This window comes from Apteryx rowi, unplaced genomic scaffold (assembly GCF_003343035.1).
Source record: "Apteryx rowi isolate R43461 unplaced genomic scaffold, aptRow1 scaffold_74, whole genome shotgun sequence".
Taxonomy (NCBI): domain Eukaryota; kingdom Metazoa; phylum Chordata; class Aves; order Apterygiformes; family Apterygidae; genus Apteryx; species Apteryx rowi.
The window spans coordinates 1,124,088-1,145,365 of record NW_020451027.1 but is presented as its reverse complement, the minus strand read 5'-3'; the positions used below and the strand labels follow the sequence as shown (position 1 = coordinate 1,145,365).

Sequence of the window (21,278 nt, the reverse complement as noted above, 5' to 3'; positions counted from 1 at the left end):
GCTACTTGTCCAGACAAATAATCCTTTCAAGCTTTGCTAATGCAGTAGAATGATTTCTTGTTTTTCCTTTGTATTGGGATCTGCTTGCTTGCCCAGTCATTTGTTTAGATTTCAATGGGAAAATCATAAACACAACTAAAATTGCTTCACTACAAAATTAAATGAATTGAAATTCTGTTCCTCCATGAAGAAACTTGAAACAACAGATTTAAATCAATGTGTGCTTGGTAAAACATGGCAATTATATCTGTTCCATAAAACTGACAACTGCATCTGGTTCTTCTTCTGAATTGGATCAAATGATTTGGTCTAACTTGGAGAATATCTAACAGTTACATGGTCAGATTAAGATTTGTTTAGAAAGTTATAACACAGTGAGAGACATTAATTAGTTTTGTCAGTAAATATAAAAGGGCTAGCTTGCATTTCCAGAAACTGTCTGAAGTTCAAATACTCTGATTCAGCTAAAATCAGGCTAATTGTATGTTGGACACACAAAAATCCTCATTAAAAGAAAATTATTGAGGTTATAATGTCAAAACCTGAAGAGATAGGAAATACTGCAATTAATATGTAATCAGTTTGACTATCTGGTATATATGCTATTATATTATCATTAATTATATGATCGTACGATTTGCTCCACAGATGGAGCCTTGTTCAATATCTTGGCTACTTAATACCTTACTTAGTCTCACTGTTTACCATGTGACCATAGTATTTACTGTGCTTTATTCAAATTCTGCTGCATAAGATCTTTTTTTTTTCTGTGGTTCTTATCACTGGAATATCTCAGTGCTTCACAAATGCTTACTTTGCCAACATCTAGCTGAGATAGAGGGGAAGTGGTATCCTTCTACATAAGGGGTACGCAAGTAGATGAAGATTCTGTGATTTTGAATACTTATTTTGAGATACTTATGATATAATTTTTCAGGACAATAATACAGGGCTCATATTTAAAACCTTCTTTTGTCTGATTTCTGCTGCAACTGTAAGTGCTTGGTATTTTGTGAATAAAACTCAAGTGTAGGCATCCAGAAAATGAGAATACAGTTAACAACCACATGTAAAAAGTATGGTTTATATAACCTGCCAAATATAAACAGGAGTTTTTGGCAGAAGCAGAGAAAGTCCAATTTTCTCAAGCAACATCTAGCAGCCTTGCCCATGCAAACTTTCTTCCTCTTTATGTATTTCTTTGCTTTAATGCTAATTGGTTAATTATCACTATTTTCCTGAAACTCTTCATTTTTTGGTTTTCTCTCTGGACATATTTGTCACTTACATGAACTGTCGCAGATTTTCTACTTCAGAAGTATTCATCATTTTGAGGGGAAAGCAGTAATCTCAATCTTTATTGTTTATGATTTATGATTTGCATTTGTTTTAGAGTATTTTATAATATTTGGCAGTACAGCAAATTTTATAATATTTGGCTAATCAGTGTCAGTAATTACGTTTTCTCTTGTTTCTCAGTCTTATAAATCAAAAGTGAGCCCTTGTAGAAATCTCTCTTTAATATGTGTGGAGAAGAATTCAGAGAAGCAGGGAGAAAAGAAAAACATGAAAAGACTTTCCAGAGTTTGTGGAAGTAGACGATCAAAACAGTTACAAAGAAAAAATTTTAAGAATCTACTACAAAAGAAATATAGGTAATAAAATCCTAATTCTATGTATACTGAGGCAGTATTTGTGCTCAGTTATTTACAAGATCTCTGTTACTCAGAAAAGAGGATAAATATACAGCTGAGCATTGAAACAACATCTGCTTCTAACAATATTTACGCATAATTTCAGCACCTATTTTTAAGGTTGTTAGGTGTACCTCAACTTTTTATCCTTAGCTTTTGTCCAATTTTCACTATTATATCAGGTAATAAGCCTGTGTTTTGCAGTTTTTATCCTATATAGACATAGTTAAAGGTACGAAAGCAGACCATTAAGTTACTCAAAAAGTTGAAGTTTAGTACAGAATAAACTGAACATGCAGAGAAATCACCTTTTGTCTTTTAGTAAGAATTTTAAAGTTTGAGTTAATATGCTAATGTTTTAGCACAGTAAACTTATTTCACAGTTGGCAAGACACGCATATTTACATATTTCAGTGGGAGCTCCTCCAGGCATTAGCAAAAGAAAGAGAGAGGACACTAAAAGCACAGTCAATTTACTGGAGGCTCCGCAAAGGTTGGGGCAGTTTGGCATTATTAAAGCTCGTAGAAGTTTTGCTCGTTTTCTGCTCTAGCTGCACATGCTAACATACAGACGCAGAGGCAGCAAGGTTGCAGGAGAGGGGCAACTCTCAGTGTTACTTACGTTGACAGCCCAAGCTGTGCCAGATATATCCCGGCAGACATTTATCACATTTAGGCCCTGATGTTCCCTCCTTACACTCACAAAATCCTCTGTCATTACAGCGATCATGGACTGAACCAAAAGGGTTACAATAACAGTCTGCAGAAACAAGACAACACACACACTGGATTCAGGTCTACATATGGTAATAATTCATTCAATACCAATAAAGGGTGCATTTCCAGTATTAAAGGAAGACTGTCCATTAATGATATATGGAGCAGTGAATATAATTACTACAGGTCCATTTATTTGTTTACATGTCTCATTTCAGGAGGAGACACTTTATGGTGCAAAGAGAAAAAGTAAACAGAGAAGATATAAAGGAAGAAGATACCATGTTYTTTGAGGATAAGTGATTTTAACAGAAATTCTGTTTTGGTAAGAATATTTTTGACAGTTTAATGAACATTAGGAAAGGTTTGCGTAGTATGGATATATCAATATGCCATTAGGGTGAAATGTTTTACATTATTAAAATAGGCTTACCTATATTGCTCAATATTTTGAGAAGTGCTGAATGTCTTTATAGGGCTATATAAATGCACTTTACTTATTTCCAAGATAGTCTTCCTTTATAGTTTGGAGTAATATATTAACTTATGTGGATATTTGCCATTAATTTGATGACAGTGTATTTGTCAGTGATGTTAAACCTTCTACATATTCCACAAGGATAAACTTGAGATGAGCAGTAAGACAATGTGAACCTTGCTCAGAACTGGCTTTACACCTGCCATTTTCATTCCATTTTTGTTGCATCCCAGTAGGAAGATGGAAGATGCAATGGGTCTGACTCCCCGCTGTATATTTTCCACATGTGCTTCGACCTAACTCAAGAATGACTATTGTAACCAGTTTCCTCCCASAACTCTTACTGTAGGGGGATAAGTTTTCTTCTTCATTCACAGCCCTTTTCTTTAATGTAATTGCAAAATCAGTGTTCAGCTTTCAACTAGCTGAAGGAGACAAACTGTTGCTAGCAGAGCTCATTTTTAACATTCCTGTTCATTTTTTTCCCCCTTTTTTAACTGAAGGGCCATATCTTATTTGTATGTAGACCAGTGTAGACCCAGAGTAACTCCACTGTCAACTGAGACAACAGACACACTTATGTTTTGGCAACTTCTCTGATCTCTGCTGCTGTTGAAGGCAAAAGATACAAATCGATTCCTGAATCTGGGCAACCTGCTGGGAGTCTGGCTTTATATGTCTTTAAAACAGTGTTACTTTGATGACTGTCTTTGGCAGCTGTTCTCTAGCATTATGTGAAGCTCAATAGTATTGTAAATAACAAAATGGAGTTGAACTGGGAAGTGAAATATTTAAAAATCCCATGGAAAAACTGTAACAGGAAAAATGTTACCAGAAACACATTTGTCATCTGTTGTTGCGGTGTTTATTAACTATAAATTACAGATGACGCTTGGGACATTTGGCATGCTAAAGAAGAATAGTTACCTTTGGCAAACATAGTTCCAGAATAATAATCCAGTCAATTAGCTAACAACATTCATTAATGGAGCTGAATACTGAAATGCCAAAAATACTGTGCAAGACTGAGCATGATTGTACCTCAGTGAGCACCATCTGAAAAGCTGGCAATTCCGATGTTAATCAGATGTACGAAACCTTTATGTAAACAGGCACAGAACTGAGATAGATACTGAATGCAGGAAGTCAAATTTGTTTAAAGAGTATAGAACACCTTGAAAGACAAAAAGCTTGGAATTACATTATAAACAGAGGGCCCAGTTCTCATGCATTAAAAACAGCTTAGGTGAATATAATGCAGTTACAGTGATTTAAATGAGCCTTTATGAAAGGAAAGTAAGGCCTATGATATTGAATGCTGTCGACACATAGTATGTCGTCCACAGAAGGAGAAGCTGGCCCAGGGTCAGTGAAAGCRTTCCTGCTGAACTCTGTCGCACGGGTATGTTAGAAGGACCAGGTTTCTGCTTTGCTGTTTCCAGTGTCTACTCTCCCTTAAATAAAACTTTAAGCTAAGTGCTTTTACACAAGTGGTAAATCAAATCAGAAGACAGTGTAGACTGTAGGCCCAGTAACATTTGGTAACTGAATCTAGCCTCCATCTTTCCCAATAYACAATTGCTACCACAGACACATAACCGTCCACAGAGCATCTACCACAAGCTGTGAAACGCTTCCCAATGCCTGCTGCATACTTCAGATATTAGAAAGATCAAAAGCCCCAATTCCAGTGTGTCACAGGAAGACACTGGGTATCCTCAACATCCTTGCAACAACAGGGCATTAAATAGCACTCCCAGCCCATCCCAGCAAGAAGGCCACACACCAGGTTTCGAGGAGGGGGAAAATAGTCTTTCCTCATCTGACCTGAGAAGGAAATTTCTTCCTGACCTCAGTCTGAGGACTGCTTAAAGGGTGGGAAGATGACAGTAGTAGTCATGTTGTTCACTGTGATTCACTTTATTAATTTGATGCTGCCAACAAAATACATTGAAAATAAGTAAAAGGAAGGTAGGGAAAAGTGGTCTGCAGCTTGCAGGCTTGCTGTTTGTCAGTCTGGGTTGACAGTGGCTGCAGGATAACCCTCAAGCTTCACTTAACACATGTACCATTAGAGTTTTTAAGGCTCTCACAGGTATTAAATGAAGCTGAAGTGACTGCAAGGCTGGCTTTGTTACAGGTGTGAGATAATATTTATCATTTAAGTATTTATTTCAAAGGGCAAAGAAAACAATTTATTACTCTGGGTCTACTTGGTCATATCCATACTATCCATACTTACAAGTGTATTCACTGAAATAAAGCATTATTAGAACTTTGGCGAGACATTATAAAAATAAAAATCCCTTCAAGTTCTGTTAAACTTTTTTCCACTGTAAACATGTCAAGTTAATTCTTTTTTACTTTAAATTACATTGATTTATTTAAAAATTACAATTGCCCATATAAGGTAATTTTGCAGCTGATTGACAAATCCACAAATTTTTAGTATTTCATTTTAGGAAATAAAAATAAATCATTTTGTATCTAAAGAAATTAAAGGCATAATAAATTTAGATTTAAACCCACTGAATAATGTGATTGCATTTGATTCACTGGTAAAAACCTTCTCAGTATTTCATTTCTCTGCAACTTTGTTACTTTTAAAAATGAAACATTTTACATTTTCTCCATTTAGTTTAACATTGGCTAAGATTCACATATTTTTCATCTGTATACTTACCACATATATTTATTAAAACTAAGTGGTGTTGCTAAATCAGAGTCAAAACCCTGTTAGCTGCCATTAAAGTAGCTTATCCAAAAATTTCTGATTTTTCTAAATATATGGCTGGAGAGGAAAAAATTAACTTAGAAAAGTGAGACTTTCATATGGGAACAAGACTTGCATATGTCACTGGAAATCTGCTTATTAAATGTTCATGCCAATGTTCCACTCATGTAGTTAAAACCCYAAACTGCTCTTAAACTCACAGAGAAGAAAAATGAGCATTTCCAATAGAGCAAGACTCTTTGTGCTTGACCCAGAAAGATGGCAAATCATCAGCTCTCTCAGAGTTGAGAATACTCAACATTTTGCAGGATTAAATCTTAGGAGCCCCAGTTCAGAAAAGCCCTTTAAGCACAGGTCTCTGTTTCCAGGAAAGTACTTAAATATCTGCTTCACTCCACTGACTTGAAACCTGAAGCAGTATGAAAGTCTACCTGAGTCAGTGAATTGGCTAGCATTCACAGATTTTGTATGCCGTATGATCACTCTGATCCTGAAAACTGTCCTAGTCCACTAAGAATATTTATTTAAAACAAGCTACCTAATTTGTAGCAAAACAGGTTTTGAGCCTATAGTCATTTCACATGGGCCAGTTCTCATGGTATCCCATGAGAATTCTGCTTGCAGTAAGGTGGGAAGGTCTGCAAATGCATCACATTGCTTTCTGGAAGAAGCTTTCTTTTAAATGAAAGGTTTTTTACTTTATTTCTGCAGAGTTTGGGCAATTCTGAACTGCACAACAGTTTATTTTACAATGAAATTCTAAATATATCACTTGCAAATTATTCTAAAATGTACTTATTTTTGACTCCTGGTTTAATATCTTCCTTGCTTCACTGACAAAGCTACAGATGCTGTCTTAGCATTTCAGTGTACATGGGATGACAATTTACTGAATGATCTGATGAAAAATCCCAAACAGAGTAATTTAGTGTCATTTTCATTAGGCCTGTTTAGACAGTTTAAATTATACAACCCTGATGTCATACCAGTGATGTCCCTCATCTACATTAAGCAAATATGAGGGACAGTGCTTTTTTTCAAGAATATTTGATTGGGTTAATCCCCTCAGCAGAGTCATACAAAATCATGATTTGCCTACTAAAGTTCATATTAGCTCATCCTAATTAATGTCAGAGGAGATCATGCATTTTTGAATGCGTTGCCAAGCAAAGTTAAAAGAAGGACACATGAAATGCAGTGCGTGGATGGATCTGGGTGTTTATCATGAAATAAAATGTAAATCTGACAGGCTGCAGACTGAAACAAATAATAGCAATCCAAATAGTTTCTGGCTTGAATCTTAGCAATGGATTATAAAGAATATTAAAATATAACTTATCTGCCCATAGTCTATTTCTGTGTGAAAATCTTATACCCACTTTTTTTTCTTCTTGGAAAATGAAAAATAAAAAATCACAGTAGAAATTCAGAATGGGTTCCACTGACGCTTTTCTCTATAAGCAATATTATGTAATGCAATACTCCAGCTCTGTTTATTGCTAGAACAGTGCCTTTTGTGGCTATTTTTTAACTTCTAGCCAGTGAATGAAGCTTCCTTTAACGACTGTGTTCAGTCTTCATCTAGAGTGTCCTATCTTTCTTTCTCTATATAGTGTCTATAGCGACGTGAGCATGATGCATATTCTTCTAGTGTGACAAAGATCTTGCATTTTTTCTAGTATGCTATTTTTATTATGTTCTGACATTTGCTTTAATTCTGCATCTTGGATATTTATATCAGATGTTAGGTTTAAAGCACTGTTTTCACCTAGGAATCCTATTTCTAAATTAACATAATGTCAAACTGATTTGACAAGTTCTACTCCTAACTGCAAGGGCATAATTTCAGTCACTCCTCTGAGGAGAGGGGAGTTAACGCAGCATTTACAGCACTGTGTCTGGGAGTAGGATTTGCTGCAAAATGTATTGTGTACATGCAGCTGGTGACTTTTGTAGGTCCTCGGTAAGTATTCAAGGGCCTGTACAAATAACTGCAAAAGTTAGTCCAGGGACAAGGATTTATGACTCAGTCCTTCAGTTTTACACATATGCAATTCCAGAGTGGCATCTCCCTGCAGATGGACGGCACGATCAGCTTCTCAGGGGCTTCCTGGGCATGTCCCCTTAGGACTGTTAGCTAGGGAGCTTCATTGCTTACACGGACTTGAAACACCTCCTTGGGGCTGCAGGGCCAACTGAGACAACTAGATTGAAGTCTACACAGATACTCTTATCCATTGAAAAAGCTCATTCTGGCTCAACTGGCAGATAAGCAGCAGTGGTCCCTAGCAGCCGCCAGTCACTGAAAAGGCATAGAAGAAAAGCCGCAGTTATCCCGGGACTGACCTATGCACACATTTTCATCGTCCAGCTCTGCAGAGGCATTTCTGAAGTAGCCCAGCCTGCATAACTCACAGTGCTGACCTCTAGTGTTGTGCTTACAGCTCACGCAAATGACCGTATTGAGCAGCTCGATGTAACTGCACCGGTTGGAGTGGCCGAAGCATTCACAGTCTTTCAAGGAAGAACAGAAATGTATACAAAATGTATACAGCAGCAGAGTAATAGCACATTACATGCTTAGTAAAAATGAATCATGAACAGAAGTATGAATGAATGGCACAGACATGTTAATCAATGTAACATGGACAACAGCAGATGTTTATCTGCAATGGAAGTGAGCTCTGTTTCAGGCAGGTTAGAGCGACCCGACAACCACGGCATGGCGCTGGAGGTTGGCTGCAGCTGGCAGATTGTATGGAACTGAAGCATTTGCAGTTGTAAACCTTTCAAGGGTACGGGAGGCTCGGTTTCTGCTGATACAAATGCACAGCTTTTCGCACATTTGAGGTGGGTATAAATCAAGACACAGTCAAAAGTTCCTCATATTAAAAATACTAAATACAGCGGACAAAACTGTCAAACTTGAGCATATTCAAATCCACAACTATATACAAAATAAAAAAACCTCTGTTTTGGCATAAGTGCTGAGTATTCACAACTACTGCTGAACCAGGGGGTACTGTAAGTGGTAGGCACCTGTGGGAACCAAACTGTTTTAAGAAAAAACAGCCTCAAGTTTGACAATTTGGCCAGCACTTTCTAAGACAATTACGAGAGAAGAAAAGGAAGGAATGGAGCTGCTATTTAAGTGCCATTTCTACTATAGTTCTGAGGCAAACATAACCCATTTTTATATTGAGATGAAAAAGCATCTTGGCCAGAAGAGATCTTGAAAAGTCTGAAACGTGTATTGAATAGAAAGCATGTTTATTGTAGCCATCTGAAATGCAGCCTGCGTGACAGCCACTTTTTAAGAAACCTTTTGTTAGACATAAAATGCTAGTGCTTATAATTTTTTTAATCACAAACAACACATGGCTTTATACAAGTAGAAATTAGAAAATGATATCATTATGCAAGGCACTGCTATGCTTTGTGTAGATAGCTTGTGCAAGTCCAGTAACTTATCTCTGAGATTATGAGCCCAGAGTGAACGCAGGAAAGGTTACTAGGATGATCAGAGCAGTGGAGAGTCTATTTAAAAAGTGAAGACTTAGGATAATTTGGTTTGTTTACTCTACAAAAACCAAAGACTGTGAGGTGATATAACTGTGGGATATAAATACATCAAGAAGGCCTTTTGCCTTCCTAGGTGAGCATCTGAGCTAATGGATAACACTGGCACAAGAACAAATAGGTGTTAAATGGCCATTGAGAAATTTCAGCTGGAAATTAGGAGATGGTATCTAGCCATTAGGGCACTGAGGTTCTGCAACACATTTCCAATTTGTTGCAAAAACATTGGTGCTTTAAAGATGCAGTTTGATAAACTGGTGAAAGAGATTATGATACGTTTCTTGCAGTAATGGAATAGCGGGTGCAGTGACTGGGGAGGGCTTCCAGGGATGGGTCTTGAAGTTAACTTAGCCTCTTATTAGGTAAAGCTGTACAAGAGCGTGTAAAATGCTTCYGTAAATGTGATGGGGGCCAAGTCCTCTGTGCTGCCTTTCCTACGGTACGCTGCTGATTACTCTGGGGTGCCACATGAGCCCCCTGATTGTTGGCTTGGGGCTTCAGATGTTATATTTGTGCCTGTTTATATTTTTATAAAGTAATGCCAGTGCATGTTTGAGTATATTATGCACAACTAATGCATATATATATATTGTGCTGTTGTCTGACACAGTGGTAGATTGTAAATAGACTGTCTCTTTTCTCGTACTGTACAGTTTTTAGCACAACATGCATTCTAATCTTGAGAGCTGCCTTTCTGCTGCCAGAAAACATTAATTCAATTTACATATGCACACTCAGTTTATATAGATACTTGTCCTCTTCAATGTTATACAGCTAAACCAATGTTTCACGGTTCATGCGAGCCTGATACTTTTGACGCCTTTATCTGCTGGAGTTCAGTACAACATATAGATGATACAATGATTCTTGATTGATCACATCTGTGGACCATCTCTAAGCATCTTAATTCAATTTCTAAATTGAAAAAAAATGCAATACTTGTAGCCGCAAAATACAGCTATAAAATAAAGCGATAATTAGTTGGCATGCATTCGCAGAAGCAATTTGTTTTAGTAAACTATTATTTCTGGCACTACCTTGGTTTTAGTTGGTTTTGACTCTTAATGATGTAACTAGACTTTGTCAGATCTAGGTATATCGGACACAATTCAGTGGGGAGGAAAAAAAGTGTTAATGTATCTCTTGTCTTGTAACTGGTCAATAAGATCCAGCACCACAGTCAGCTGCTCAGCAGCTCTCCTCCACTAGCATATCCATTTTGCTTGAGTGAGAACTGCCTGTGCGAGGCAGAGGCATCACATCTAAAAGTGGAAACTAGTGCAGGCAAGCAGGAGTCACAGTGAAAATTGTTACAATGCTGTTTTAATGTGCTTTATTTATAAACTAAGACAGACTGGTTGGTGATAAGCAATCTGATCCTTCTGAATCTCAGATTCAGATGAGACTTTCTCTTGGTCTCTCTGCTCTGACAAAGGTCCTGTCTGCAGCAACCATGACACGATTTGTCTTGGTGGGAAGAAAATACTGTACTGATATGTTCWTCAGACTTGCGGCCACCCATAATCATACTGCAGGTAAATTTAGAGGAAATAATTTACCTTGCTTTTCTAAACAGTAACAGGCAGCAGAATAACATTGTATTTTTGTGTTACAAAAATATGTAGACTATAAAGAAGTGACAGTATATCAGACTATGCTACATCATCTTGTGTGTTTAAAATAGCAGAAAGAAATTGAGACCATTCTGTGAATGAATAACTGCATTACATGCACTCTGAAACTGTGATGTGACCTTCAATGCTACTACAACACATCATTAGCAGTTATAAAAGCATGAGAAACAAAGCTGCGCATAAAGTAATTCATTGCTATAACAGGGCTTGCTCCAAGCTATGATTTGGACTAAGCATCTAATAGTTAAAAAGGCTCAGCTTGATGTACACACATACAATTAAAGATATGCAGAAGGACTAGACTGGTTCAGATGTGGCTCATCGATAGATATTAAAGGTAAACAATGAGACCAATTCTTATACTTGGTTGCCTTCATATGGGTACTACTCTTTTGTGCTGTGTGAAAGAAACAGCCTTTTTTCTTAAAGTTAACTTATGCTAAGATTTAAGAAAAACACTGAACTCTTGATCTTCAGACTGGTAAATGCTACATGGTATAGACACCCCCTCCCCCCCCCCCCCCCCGTTAGCTCAGGAACAGTCAAACAGCTGATTAAAGATAGCAATGGTGCAAAGGAAAAAAAAAGGTCAAGGCTTGCAACTAATGTTGCTTTGTTACTAAATCAAAATTTTGCTAATACAATAATATGAACTTATTTTGCCTGTTGCTACTGGTTTAATCAGTGAATAATTTTTACATTTCTCTAGCTTTATAAAAGTGGTTTATATAACAAAAGCTATGGAAGGGGTCTTCACATGAACAAAATGGAAGTATTTTCTCTGCTGTTTACATGAGGTGTTACCCTAAACCAGTCAAACCTAACATGTTGAACTGCATTCAGCATTGCAGCTGGGAATCTAATACTTGTCAGTACTGCATGGACTTCCTAGCTGACCATGTGATTCACCCTGACCAGCACAAAAAGACCAGAAAGTAGCCTGCTAATCAGAATTGTCGGTAGCACAACTTCAGTTTTTCAGACACATGGCTCTGGCTAGCAGCCCAACCACTTTCAATCATTGGCAAATCACTGAAAGAGATGGGGGGAAAAGTGGAAAAAGTCAGACTGCAAATGGTTTAAGGACAACAAAATGACAAGAGCTTACAGTGCTGGAAAATGCTCCTTTCAGTTCTGAGTACCATATGTCAGAAAAGACATGGATAAACTGGAGACAGTTTTTAAGCTGAATAACAATAAGTGGTAAATGGTTTGGAAAATAAAACCTCAGAGGAAAGTTAAAGATAGCCAGGTATGTTTAATGTGAAGAATAAAGGGAGAAGTGATAGGTTAGATTTGATAGCTATCTCTGGGTGATTGAGGAACTCCAGGAACTCGCAAAAGGATCGACTGTATGAGCCTTTAAAGGTGATTTCCAATGCAATGATTCTATTGCAACAACCCTGATTCTGTTGTACAAAGCAAAATAAAACTACCCATTGAAGGATACTCATAGAAAGGTTTCTCATTTAATTCTTTTGTTTCTGTAAATTGAATACTCCTTTCTTCCATTATAATGCTACGCATTTACACTTTTGAGATGATATACTATTGTGCTGTGGGGACTAGGTTCAGCTCAAGCTTCAGCCGGGACCAATAAAACAGTCACATGAAATGATGGTAGATGCACATGGAAGGGAAACATAATTTTTAAATTAAGACATTCCATAGGTACTGCATGAGACAGCTATCAATGTCATTTTCTAATTAAAAGCAGAAAGAGTATTTCAAGAAAAGTGTATTCAAAAATAAAGGGCTTTTTTCATTTTCTGACAACTCCGTGTTTCTCTTCTATACACTAACAAAAGACAAACAAAGGAGATTTTCATCATAACCTTAGAAATAACCTGCTTTGTAGCAAACAGTATGGCTGATTATCATGATCTCATCAAATGGGTCAAACTAAGTTCAAATGTTTGTTAATATTCCCCTGTTCCTTAGTAACATGTATTTCATGAATAATGAGATATTCACAATAGCTACAGAAAGACAAAACATTTTATACATGATCTTTACAGATAAATTGATGAGAAAAAACAATGAGAAGTTTTCAGCGCGAGAGAGAGCGTTCAGACTGTGAATGATTGATATGCAAATGAAACAGGTTGCCTGTAAGTCACTGAGAGAATATTGGCATCCTTCATTATGCCCATATAATTCCATTATTTTGAAAAAACACTGAAGCATCAGTTCAAGATATAATGCCTACATTTGGAATTTGCACGCTATTACAAGAAAATGAAGATGTAAGGCACACTTACAAACCATTACAGGATGTAACTATATATATCCTCCACGGCATTTACAGATAATTCTTGAGGATACGGGCAATTGATGTTTTACATGTTGTTTGCCCTCAACTAATCTGCTTATGTTTCCTCTTTTACAATTTATGAGTATTAGTGAGGAAAACAAGTCTCTAGCAAACGTTTGCTTTCTAGGCAACAATCTGAATGGTCATATTCTTATATTTAATTCCTTTAAAAACAAATGCCATGTTACTTTATATGCCAGTAGCGATTATCTAGGAAGCATATTTACTATTTTTTTGTATGGCTTATGTTTGTGTGACTTAATGCTTCTGTTGTTGTCAATGAACAAGCCTCACCAGTAAGCTGATAGGTACACTTCACAGCTATTCCAGATTCATACAGTGCAATGTTTTCACAACACATAACACTATGAAATCACTGTATGAATCCAAGAATTCCTACCTCTCTTGTGGTTTGCAACTTGAACAGAAGAAACAGTTGACATAGCTAATTTGGGAGCAACTGGATAGGTAATAAAATGAACAGTACATTAGAAAAGGTATCAAATAGGAACAAATCAAAAGCTTAAAATAAACTTTTTTTATTTACTAACTTTTTAATTAGCTTTAACAATGCTTCTTATTTTGTATGGTAAGGGAGATAATTAGAGGAAAATGGACTATACACTACCAACTATTGAGTTGGTGGAGCTGAAATACCCAAGATAAAGAAAGGGAAAGTTATTCACAACTGCACACTTGGGCAGCTTTGGGTTAGAGGCTATTTGAAGATCCTTCCCAATCTATGACCAGTGATTGGTCCAATGACTGATATGGTAACCAGAGCAGTATGCAAAGGGTTTTATTAAATTTACATGCATATTTGTTCTGGCCTAATGGCATAAAATAAGCAATAAAGGAATACTAGATATAGGTAGATTTCTAATAATTATCTTCTTCATATGCTATACTTGCCTCAAGTATTTGCTACAATAAATGTTTAACACTGCAATAACATGCTGCAAATGTGTAATCTGAATAGAAATTCTTTTAAGTTTTTGTGTTTTGTGCTCCCTAGCAAAGTGTCAAAACTAAATTAGCTAAAGTTGTCTCTCTTTTTTGAGAAGAAACACTGCATAATCTTGTACTGTTTGAGATGCATTGTGCAATGAAGTTAAGTCTTAGATCCCAAGCAGCATAATTTGTTAAACTATGAAATCCATTAGAAATGCTAAGTGTCATTTCGTTGGAGATGTTTAGATTTTAAATTCCAGTGAATAATGTAGGGTAATCCTTACAGAGAGCAGAGATCAGTCTGTATTTTTTTGTTTGTTTAAGGAACACATGCAAAAGCTTGGAAAATATAATATGGGCTAAACGAAATCCATCAGAATGCTCAGTATCATCTCAACGAGGATATTTCATTTAAAATGTACGTGAATAATGCAAACTAGTGTACTTTGCTAATCCTTATGGAGAGCAGAAGAGCAGTAATCAATTAGTATTTTTTTTTTTTGGAACATATAGAAACTTGCAAATATAACTTCAGGTTTTATATGTGTGTGTGCGTATGTCTCAATTTGGTCATTGTAAACAATGGCTAAAACAAGTCCTTCCCAAGTAGCTCCCCAACAGATTGCTAACACATTTTGTTCAGTTTAGTAGCCATTTTCTAGATCATCTTTTCATTCATTTCCTTCTCCGACTGTATTTGTTTTAGCATAAAAAGGACATCCTTTGAATAGTCACAGCAAGCTATAGGCCAGAATTCTGCAAGGATTTCTGGGAGGGAATGGTTGCTGGGGTAGGGATCCCCTTAAATAAGGAGATCAAAAGGATTTTTTTTTTTTAATGAACAATCATTTTGAAATGTGCAGTACAGATGAATACAACATCAAATAACATAGCATTTTACTTTTACTTTATTAGTCATCTTAAGTTGATCTGCCCCTTTCAATCATAATCATCGTGCCACAGTCTGTCAATAATTTTTTGTGTGGCACTTGAATTCCAGAAAAGTGTGAGTCTGTCCTATAGAAAACTTGCTTGTATTGTGCACGGAATGCACACGGGGAAATACCACTCAGTTTGCTTAGAAAAACAAAGTGGAAGCAAGACATTAAGAAATGGCTTGACGTAGGCAATGGAAATATTTCTCACTCAAAAGTCCTGAAACTTACTCATAATGCAGACTGTGCTGTCTATACAAGTCTAAAATTCTCTAAGGACTTCTATTCAACTTAATATATATCAGTCCTTGTAACTTTTATGTCTACTTTTCCAGACTTTTTGCAGCAAGGCTGTGCATAATCTGTGTGTTGGAAGAATCCCTTTTCAGGTAAGATTTGTTTTATGGTATTTCTCAATAGATATTGTCTGGCAGAATAGCACTACTTAGCACCAAAATAAAAATTAGTTGGATGTTATTATTTTTGTTATCATGTGGGACTCTTTGAAAGCAATTTCAGACCACTAGGAATTTTATAGCATCCTACCTTGATTTGGTTTAGAAACCTCAAGGGAAGAAATATTCGGCCAAATCCTATCAAACTTTGGAGGATCTGCATGCATCAGGAAAAATCAGGATTTGTTATTTACATCTGTGATATTGTTCTAAACAGGCAAGCATATGGACAAAGACACAGATTACAAACATCCGTTACTGGACTAGTCCATGTCGCACTTGAACAGTACATAACTTCACACCGAACAAGAAAACAAGCAATTGATGATTCCCAAAACACTGAATGGACATAAAATAATCTGTGTAACCGTTCATCTTCCACGGTTTAAAACATCAATTTTGTTGAGAAGAAGATATCCTAGGCCAATATATATGGTTCTAACACTGGTAACAAATTAGGAACCTTTTATTCATGTTTTTATGTTAATCTGCTCTGTAGCGATAAAGTGACAATATCCAGACAAATAAAAATTTCTTACCAAAGACACACATCTTACCGTAACATCCTCTTTCGGGGAGTTTTGAGTGAATTATTATTCTGTTATCAGAAAAAAATACATTTACCAGTGGAGTGAACTTTTTCTTTTGCTCTCAAATTGTATTGTATCTGCTTTCTACCACTTCTATTGATATATTACACAGCTTGATTTTTTTTTAAAGAAACAGATGTCTACATTTCTTAAAGCCCCTAATGTGTCACCTACATGCAGAAGCACTTTCTTCTTTTCTGCAGAAGAAGTCATGTCTCTTTAGAGTTTCTTTTCCTTTGGGCAATGTATCTTGGGGGCAGGGTAGTGAGGAGTGACTTCCCTTAGCAGAAACGGTGATGGGTGTTGGACCTGAGAGTAGGGAAGGGGGTGAGGGGAAGGAAAGAAAACTTTTCTTTGRGCCCTGCTCTGGGAAATAAGTAATATCATATTCTACTTTTTTCTGTCATGATCTTCTCCCTGTTCATTGGCAGCTCCCATCTGCCTTGCCTTTAACATCAGATTTGGACCACATTTTTATCATCTTCTGTGAGTATTGTAGCAGTTGCTTCCTTTACTCTGAGCTGACGAGAATGTTCCTTAATTGTTATATCAGCCTATATAGCAATGATATTTGTGGGGAGTGAGATGCCTCTTAATTTCTACATATAAGGAACTCAGTTGGGTAGCTAAGTAGACTGCAATTGTCTGCAGATGCAGCTTGGCTGGCATCAAGAGTCTAGACTGGCAGGTCGTTTTGAAGAAGGTCCGTTTCACTGTTATAACAGACAATCTTAACAGAAGACCTCCAGGGATGCTAAGAAAAAAAGACTGGGGCTTCAAACATCTGATGTGGAAGGAAGGAGGACATGATCCTCTCCCTGGTATCTTCTGACCCATTTGTGAAGGATGCATAGAAATTGGCTGGATGGGGTTGGATATCCCAAAAGTCCTCCCACACAGAGAGGAACAATTCAAGGAAAGAATGATGACCTGGACTGTGTCATTTATTGCTAGGTAGTCTTCTGCAATTGAATAAGTTGAGTTGTGATCTAACTACATCATGGTCCTTGCATTTTTGTGCTTTTTCCTTATCAGTCAAGAAATAGGAAGCCAAAAAAAAAAGGGTGAACTTGTTAGACTCTCAAACGGTGTATGTCTTGATTAGAAATAACCTGCCTCTCTGATCAGATCCACCAATTCACACACATAAGAAGTGCAAACATAGTCAAAGTGCGTGACAAAAGGTATCTAAAAGCCATACTTACTGAGGTAGAATGCTAGACCTAGCACACTACGTGAGACTAATTCCATGCACCTCAGAGATCCCCTTCCTTCCCCTCCTGAAACACTGACTGACTAGTTATGCCAAAGGAGTAGTAGCACAAGGGCAACTACTTACTTGCACAATTAATTCACTAGTAAAGTTTTGGGATCACTTAGACTTGACCTAAAGGTTTTAAAGGGACCAGATATCAGAGAATACATATACAAATCATGAATGAAAAAGGAAAAGGAAAGGAAAATTGCCCTGCTGTCCCTTGAGCCTTTTTCTCTTTAGCCACAGCGCAATATCACAGTTGTTACAGAAAACCTACTACATTCCAGATAGGAACTTCCAGTGTTATACTTCTTTTCTAGAATACTATGCGGCACACTTACTCCCCAAAATTCACATGCATAATGGGCATCTTTAATTGAAATGGCCTAGGTATTACCAGAAGTAAAAGCAAGTGTCAAAGCTTTGTAATGCTTTAGGACTAATCCTCTGGAATATCTGTCATTTAATAAACTGTAGGCCCTATACCATAATCTATAATCAGATAAACTATGATAGATAGATACAGATAGATAGACTATAACAGATAGGCTATAATCAGATAAACTCTCATTTTTATAATGATTTCCTCAACTCTTGTCTTGTCCAAATAAAATTACTACTTGTGTGACAGAAAATGTGTTACATATTTCTTAGAAATTCTATAAATGCTACAGATTTGTGCTCATTTTAGCAAACTTACTTAAAATGAGGATTATGACTTGCTCTAAAAAAACTCCTAAAACTTCCCTGAGCCTTTAAATTAGATTATATTGAGTTTGTTAATGGGCATCCAAGACAATGAAGAGCATATTTATTGTGCCTGAAGACTACCAGTTAAGTGTTACTGGGTTCAGATAAATATAGCCATTTTAGAAGGGACTTCTGGAGGTCATCTGGTCCACCCCCTGCTCATAGCAGGGTCAACTTCAAAGCTAAATCAGGTTGTGCAGGGTCATATCCAGCTGAGATCGGCTGACATCTTCAGCATCTCTGGGCTACTCGGTAATGCAGTTAATGCTCCAGGAGACTTTTTTTTTCTATATTTCTTACACTTTTTCTTGAAAATTTTTGAGTCTCTTAATCATTGGATGATTTTTTTTTTCTTTATATCCTTACTCATGGAATGTATTATCTATCTCCAAGATTATAGGTTTCCCAATAAAAGCCTTTCTTTTTATCTTTGAAATTTTCTGTTTCTTTTTCTTTATGGAGATAGCTTTAAATGCCTTATCTAAAAAGATATGTGAGACTTCCAAGTCAAAGAATGTTGACTGTCATTCCCACAAGTATATTGGAGCAGATGAGTCATCCTTTGAGCAGACATCAGTAAGACTCATTTAGCAGCTAGTTATTCTTTTATAGCAACTTGTGAAAATATTTCTAGTCCTCAGTGATTATCACTAAAGGTTTTATCTTTAGAGAAACTGCCTAGGCAAACTAAGCTTTTCTGGAACAGCTCCATATATGGACACTCTGTTCTGTAATAAAAAATAATTATATTCCAGAAAAATTAATTAATTGTGGACTGGGTGTTCTAAAATATACACTGGATCAATCTACAAAGGATACTGCTCTTCTGTAATATATTATATGATAGTTATTCTGGGTAGACAAGGTTACAGAATTTGAAAGTGTGTCAAAAAGTACATTTTTAGTGTATTTTTAAAAAATAAAGATGTTGACTTTTAAGAGTACAGATATGTAAGATATATGACTCATCAGAAAATCAGATAATACATTTCAAATTTGTGTTGGAAATTTCTGCATTCCTAGTTAATATTGTTCCAAATCCAATTATTGGCAGAAASTATCTTTTGGAAAAATCTTATGTTCATGAAGTAAGGAGAAACTGATTGCATGATCTTTATTAGGTGTATAATAATTTCTTTGTTTTTTTCCCCCAATGTCTTTTTTGGATATATAATATCAGAATTACCTATGATATTAAATGAAAATATATGTCCACTGGAATTGCAGTCTCCATCGTGTGCTACATCATGGTATCAAATTGGGGAAATAACTGAAATGAGCTGGTATTTTCAGCCTGATTCCAACCAGGCAGTTGCTCCTGAAAAAAACTGTCATGATGTTGGCAGAAATTAATCAGCACTTTGTTTGTTTCTCTCTCCAGCCAAGCACTGAGCTGGCAGGAAGATTAAAACGTATTCTCAGCGAGAGGCACTATCCTTCCACGGGGAAGAGTGCTGTGGATGGAGCGGATGAAGACTACGCTACTACCCGCAGTGTGTGCACTCTCAGGCAGACTAGAATATTTTCACCTCCTAAACTGTTTAAGCTGACACCTTCCACAAACAATGCGTTTGCTGAAAAATGCTACTAATAAATCAGTAAGTCTTGAGTAATGCTCACTCTAATAATAGATGGGGAGCACTTGTGGTGACTACTATCATTATTTATTTACATTATAATAACAACAAGAAATCCTAGCCAGGGACTCTGTTCAAGAAGTTCTTAACTTTCCTACAACTTTTATTTAAAACACAGAAAAGTATTTAAAAATCTCTGAGTGTAATTTTCATCTTTCTAGTAGAAGTCTAACTTTCTAGTCATTGAAGACTGGCCTTCCCATTGCCTATTTAGATCAAGAGTAATTGAGAGTTAAGAATTTTTTCTTCCAAAAATGTAGAAATCTGCTCTGCTGAGCATAATGGAGTCACACATATGACAGGGTTTTTAAGTGTTACTATTAGACAAATAAATAAGAATGATTAAGTATAGTTCTCAAATCAGTGGCAGATTTAATAACTGCTGAAATAATTGGATGTATTTATATCAAATGATATTTTAGCATTTTTTGCAAAGATCAGACTCCTGTTGTTACAGCATTTCTATCTCATTAGATCTGTTTCAAGTCATGATAATCTACCTCATGTAAATTTACTTTTTAGTACTTTAGAACACTGCAAAATCAAGCTCATCAAAAGAAGGGAAGAAATGCTGAAAGAGTTAAAAACAAAAAAAAATCTCTCCCCATTTATTTTATAGAGTTTAAAAAAAAAAAGAATGGGGACAATATTAGCCAATTTTTTTGGCGGGGGGGGGGAGCAGTTTAGGAAATTTCATACCTGTTCCTTTGAAGAAAGGAGAATTCTGCATAAATGTGAAGATGTGGTTGTTTTATGGCAGCTCCTCAGCCATAACAGCTTTTACAACTGTTGGAAGAATTTGAATGGAATTAGTCCTTTGGTTTTCCAATTGTTTTCTTAGAGTAGAAGAAAGCAATCTTTCTATATGTGTTAAAAAAAAATCCAGTGATCCAGCTCTGGAAATTTTTTAGGTATCAGAAAAAATCCACTGATTTGAATAAGTGTGTTGACTAGTTCTTCTCAAACTACCAAGGTTTGAAGGACTATTCTTCAATTATAAATGTTTCCAGTAAAGTAATTACAAAAATGTACAGAGAATCCAGTCTTTTGGGGAAGGACTTTCTAATGGAAAAACAAGTTATTCTCTTGATAGTTTTTTCTTGTATTGGTTTAGCTTTTTCCTACAAAGACATTGAAATTTGCTATTTAGTAGGTGGACTAGGGTTATCAAACTGTAATGCACAGCTGATGAAGAATAATAAAGACCTGATTCAGAAATCAGAATGCTGATTTGGAGACCTCATTCTTCCCTTATACTTTAATCAGTAAAATGATTACACATCTAAAGGATAGTATAAAAAAAAGGGGGGGAGGGGAGAAAATATAAAGAAGTTCATAGAAAATACTTTTCTTTCAGTAATTTATATGCAAGCTTTAAAGATACCAGATTTTTAAATACCTTCAAGGATCAGATCTGCTTTCTATAAACTTTTCTGAGCAACTATAGCTAAGCTTCGATATTGCAAATGCAACGTGTTTTGCACAGCTACCATGGTGCATACTGAAATGCTCTCTTATTTTCTGTAGTAGTCTATCACTTCATTGTTCATTA

General features: G+C 36.2%; 1 protein-coding gene across 1 annotated transcript in view; it reads right to left on the bottom strand.

The window, feature by feature from the left end:
- Nucleotides 1-21,278, bottom strand: part of NTNG1 (netrin G1) — a 154,455-nt gene that overhangs the window by 23,438 nt on the left and 109,739 nt on the right. The window contains exons 5-8 of the mRNA XM_026087885.1: nucleotides 15,583-15,648; nucleotides 13,551-13,610; nucleotides 7,970-8,137; nucleotides 2,317-2,454 (exon numbers count right to left, since the gene is read on the bottom strand). Of these exons, the coding sequence (XP_025943670.1) occupies nucleotides 2,317-2,454; nucleotides 7,970-8,137; nucleotides 13,551-13,610; nucleotides 15,583-15,648 (432 nt within the window). The remainder of the gene's footprint in view (nucleotides 1-2,316; nucleotides 2,455-7,969; nucleotides 8,138-13,550; nucleotides 13,611-15,582; nucleotides 15,649-21,278) is intronic.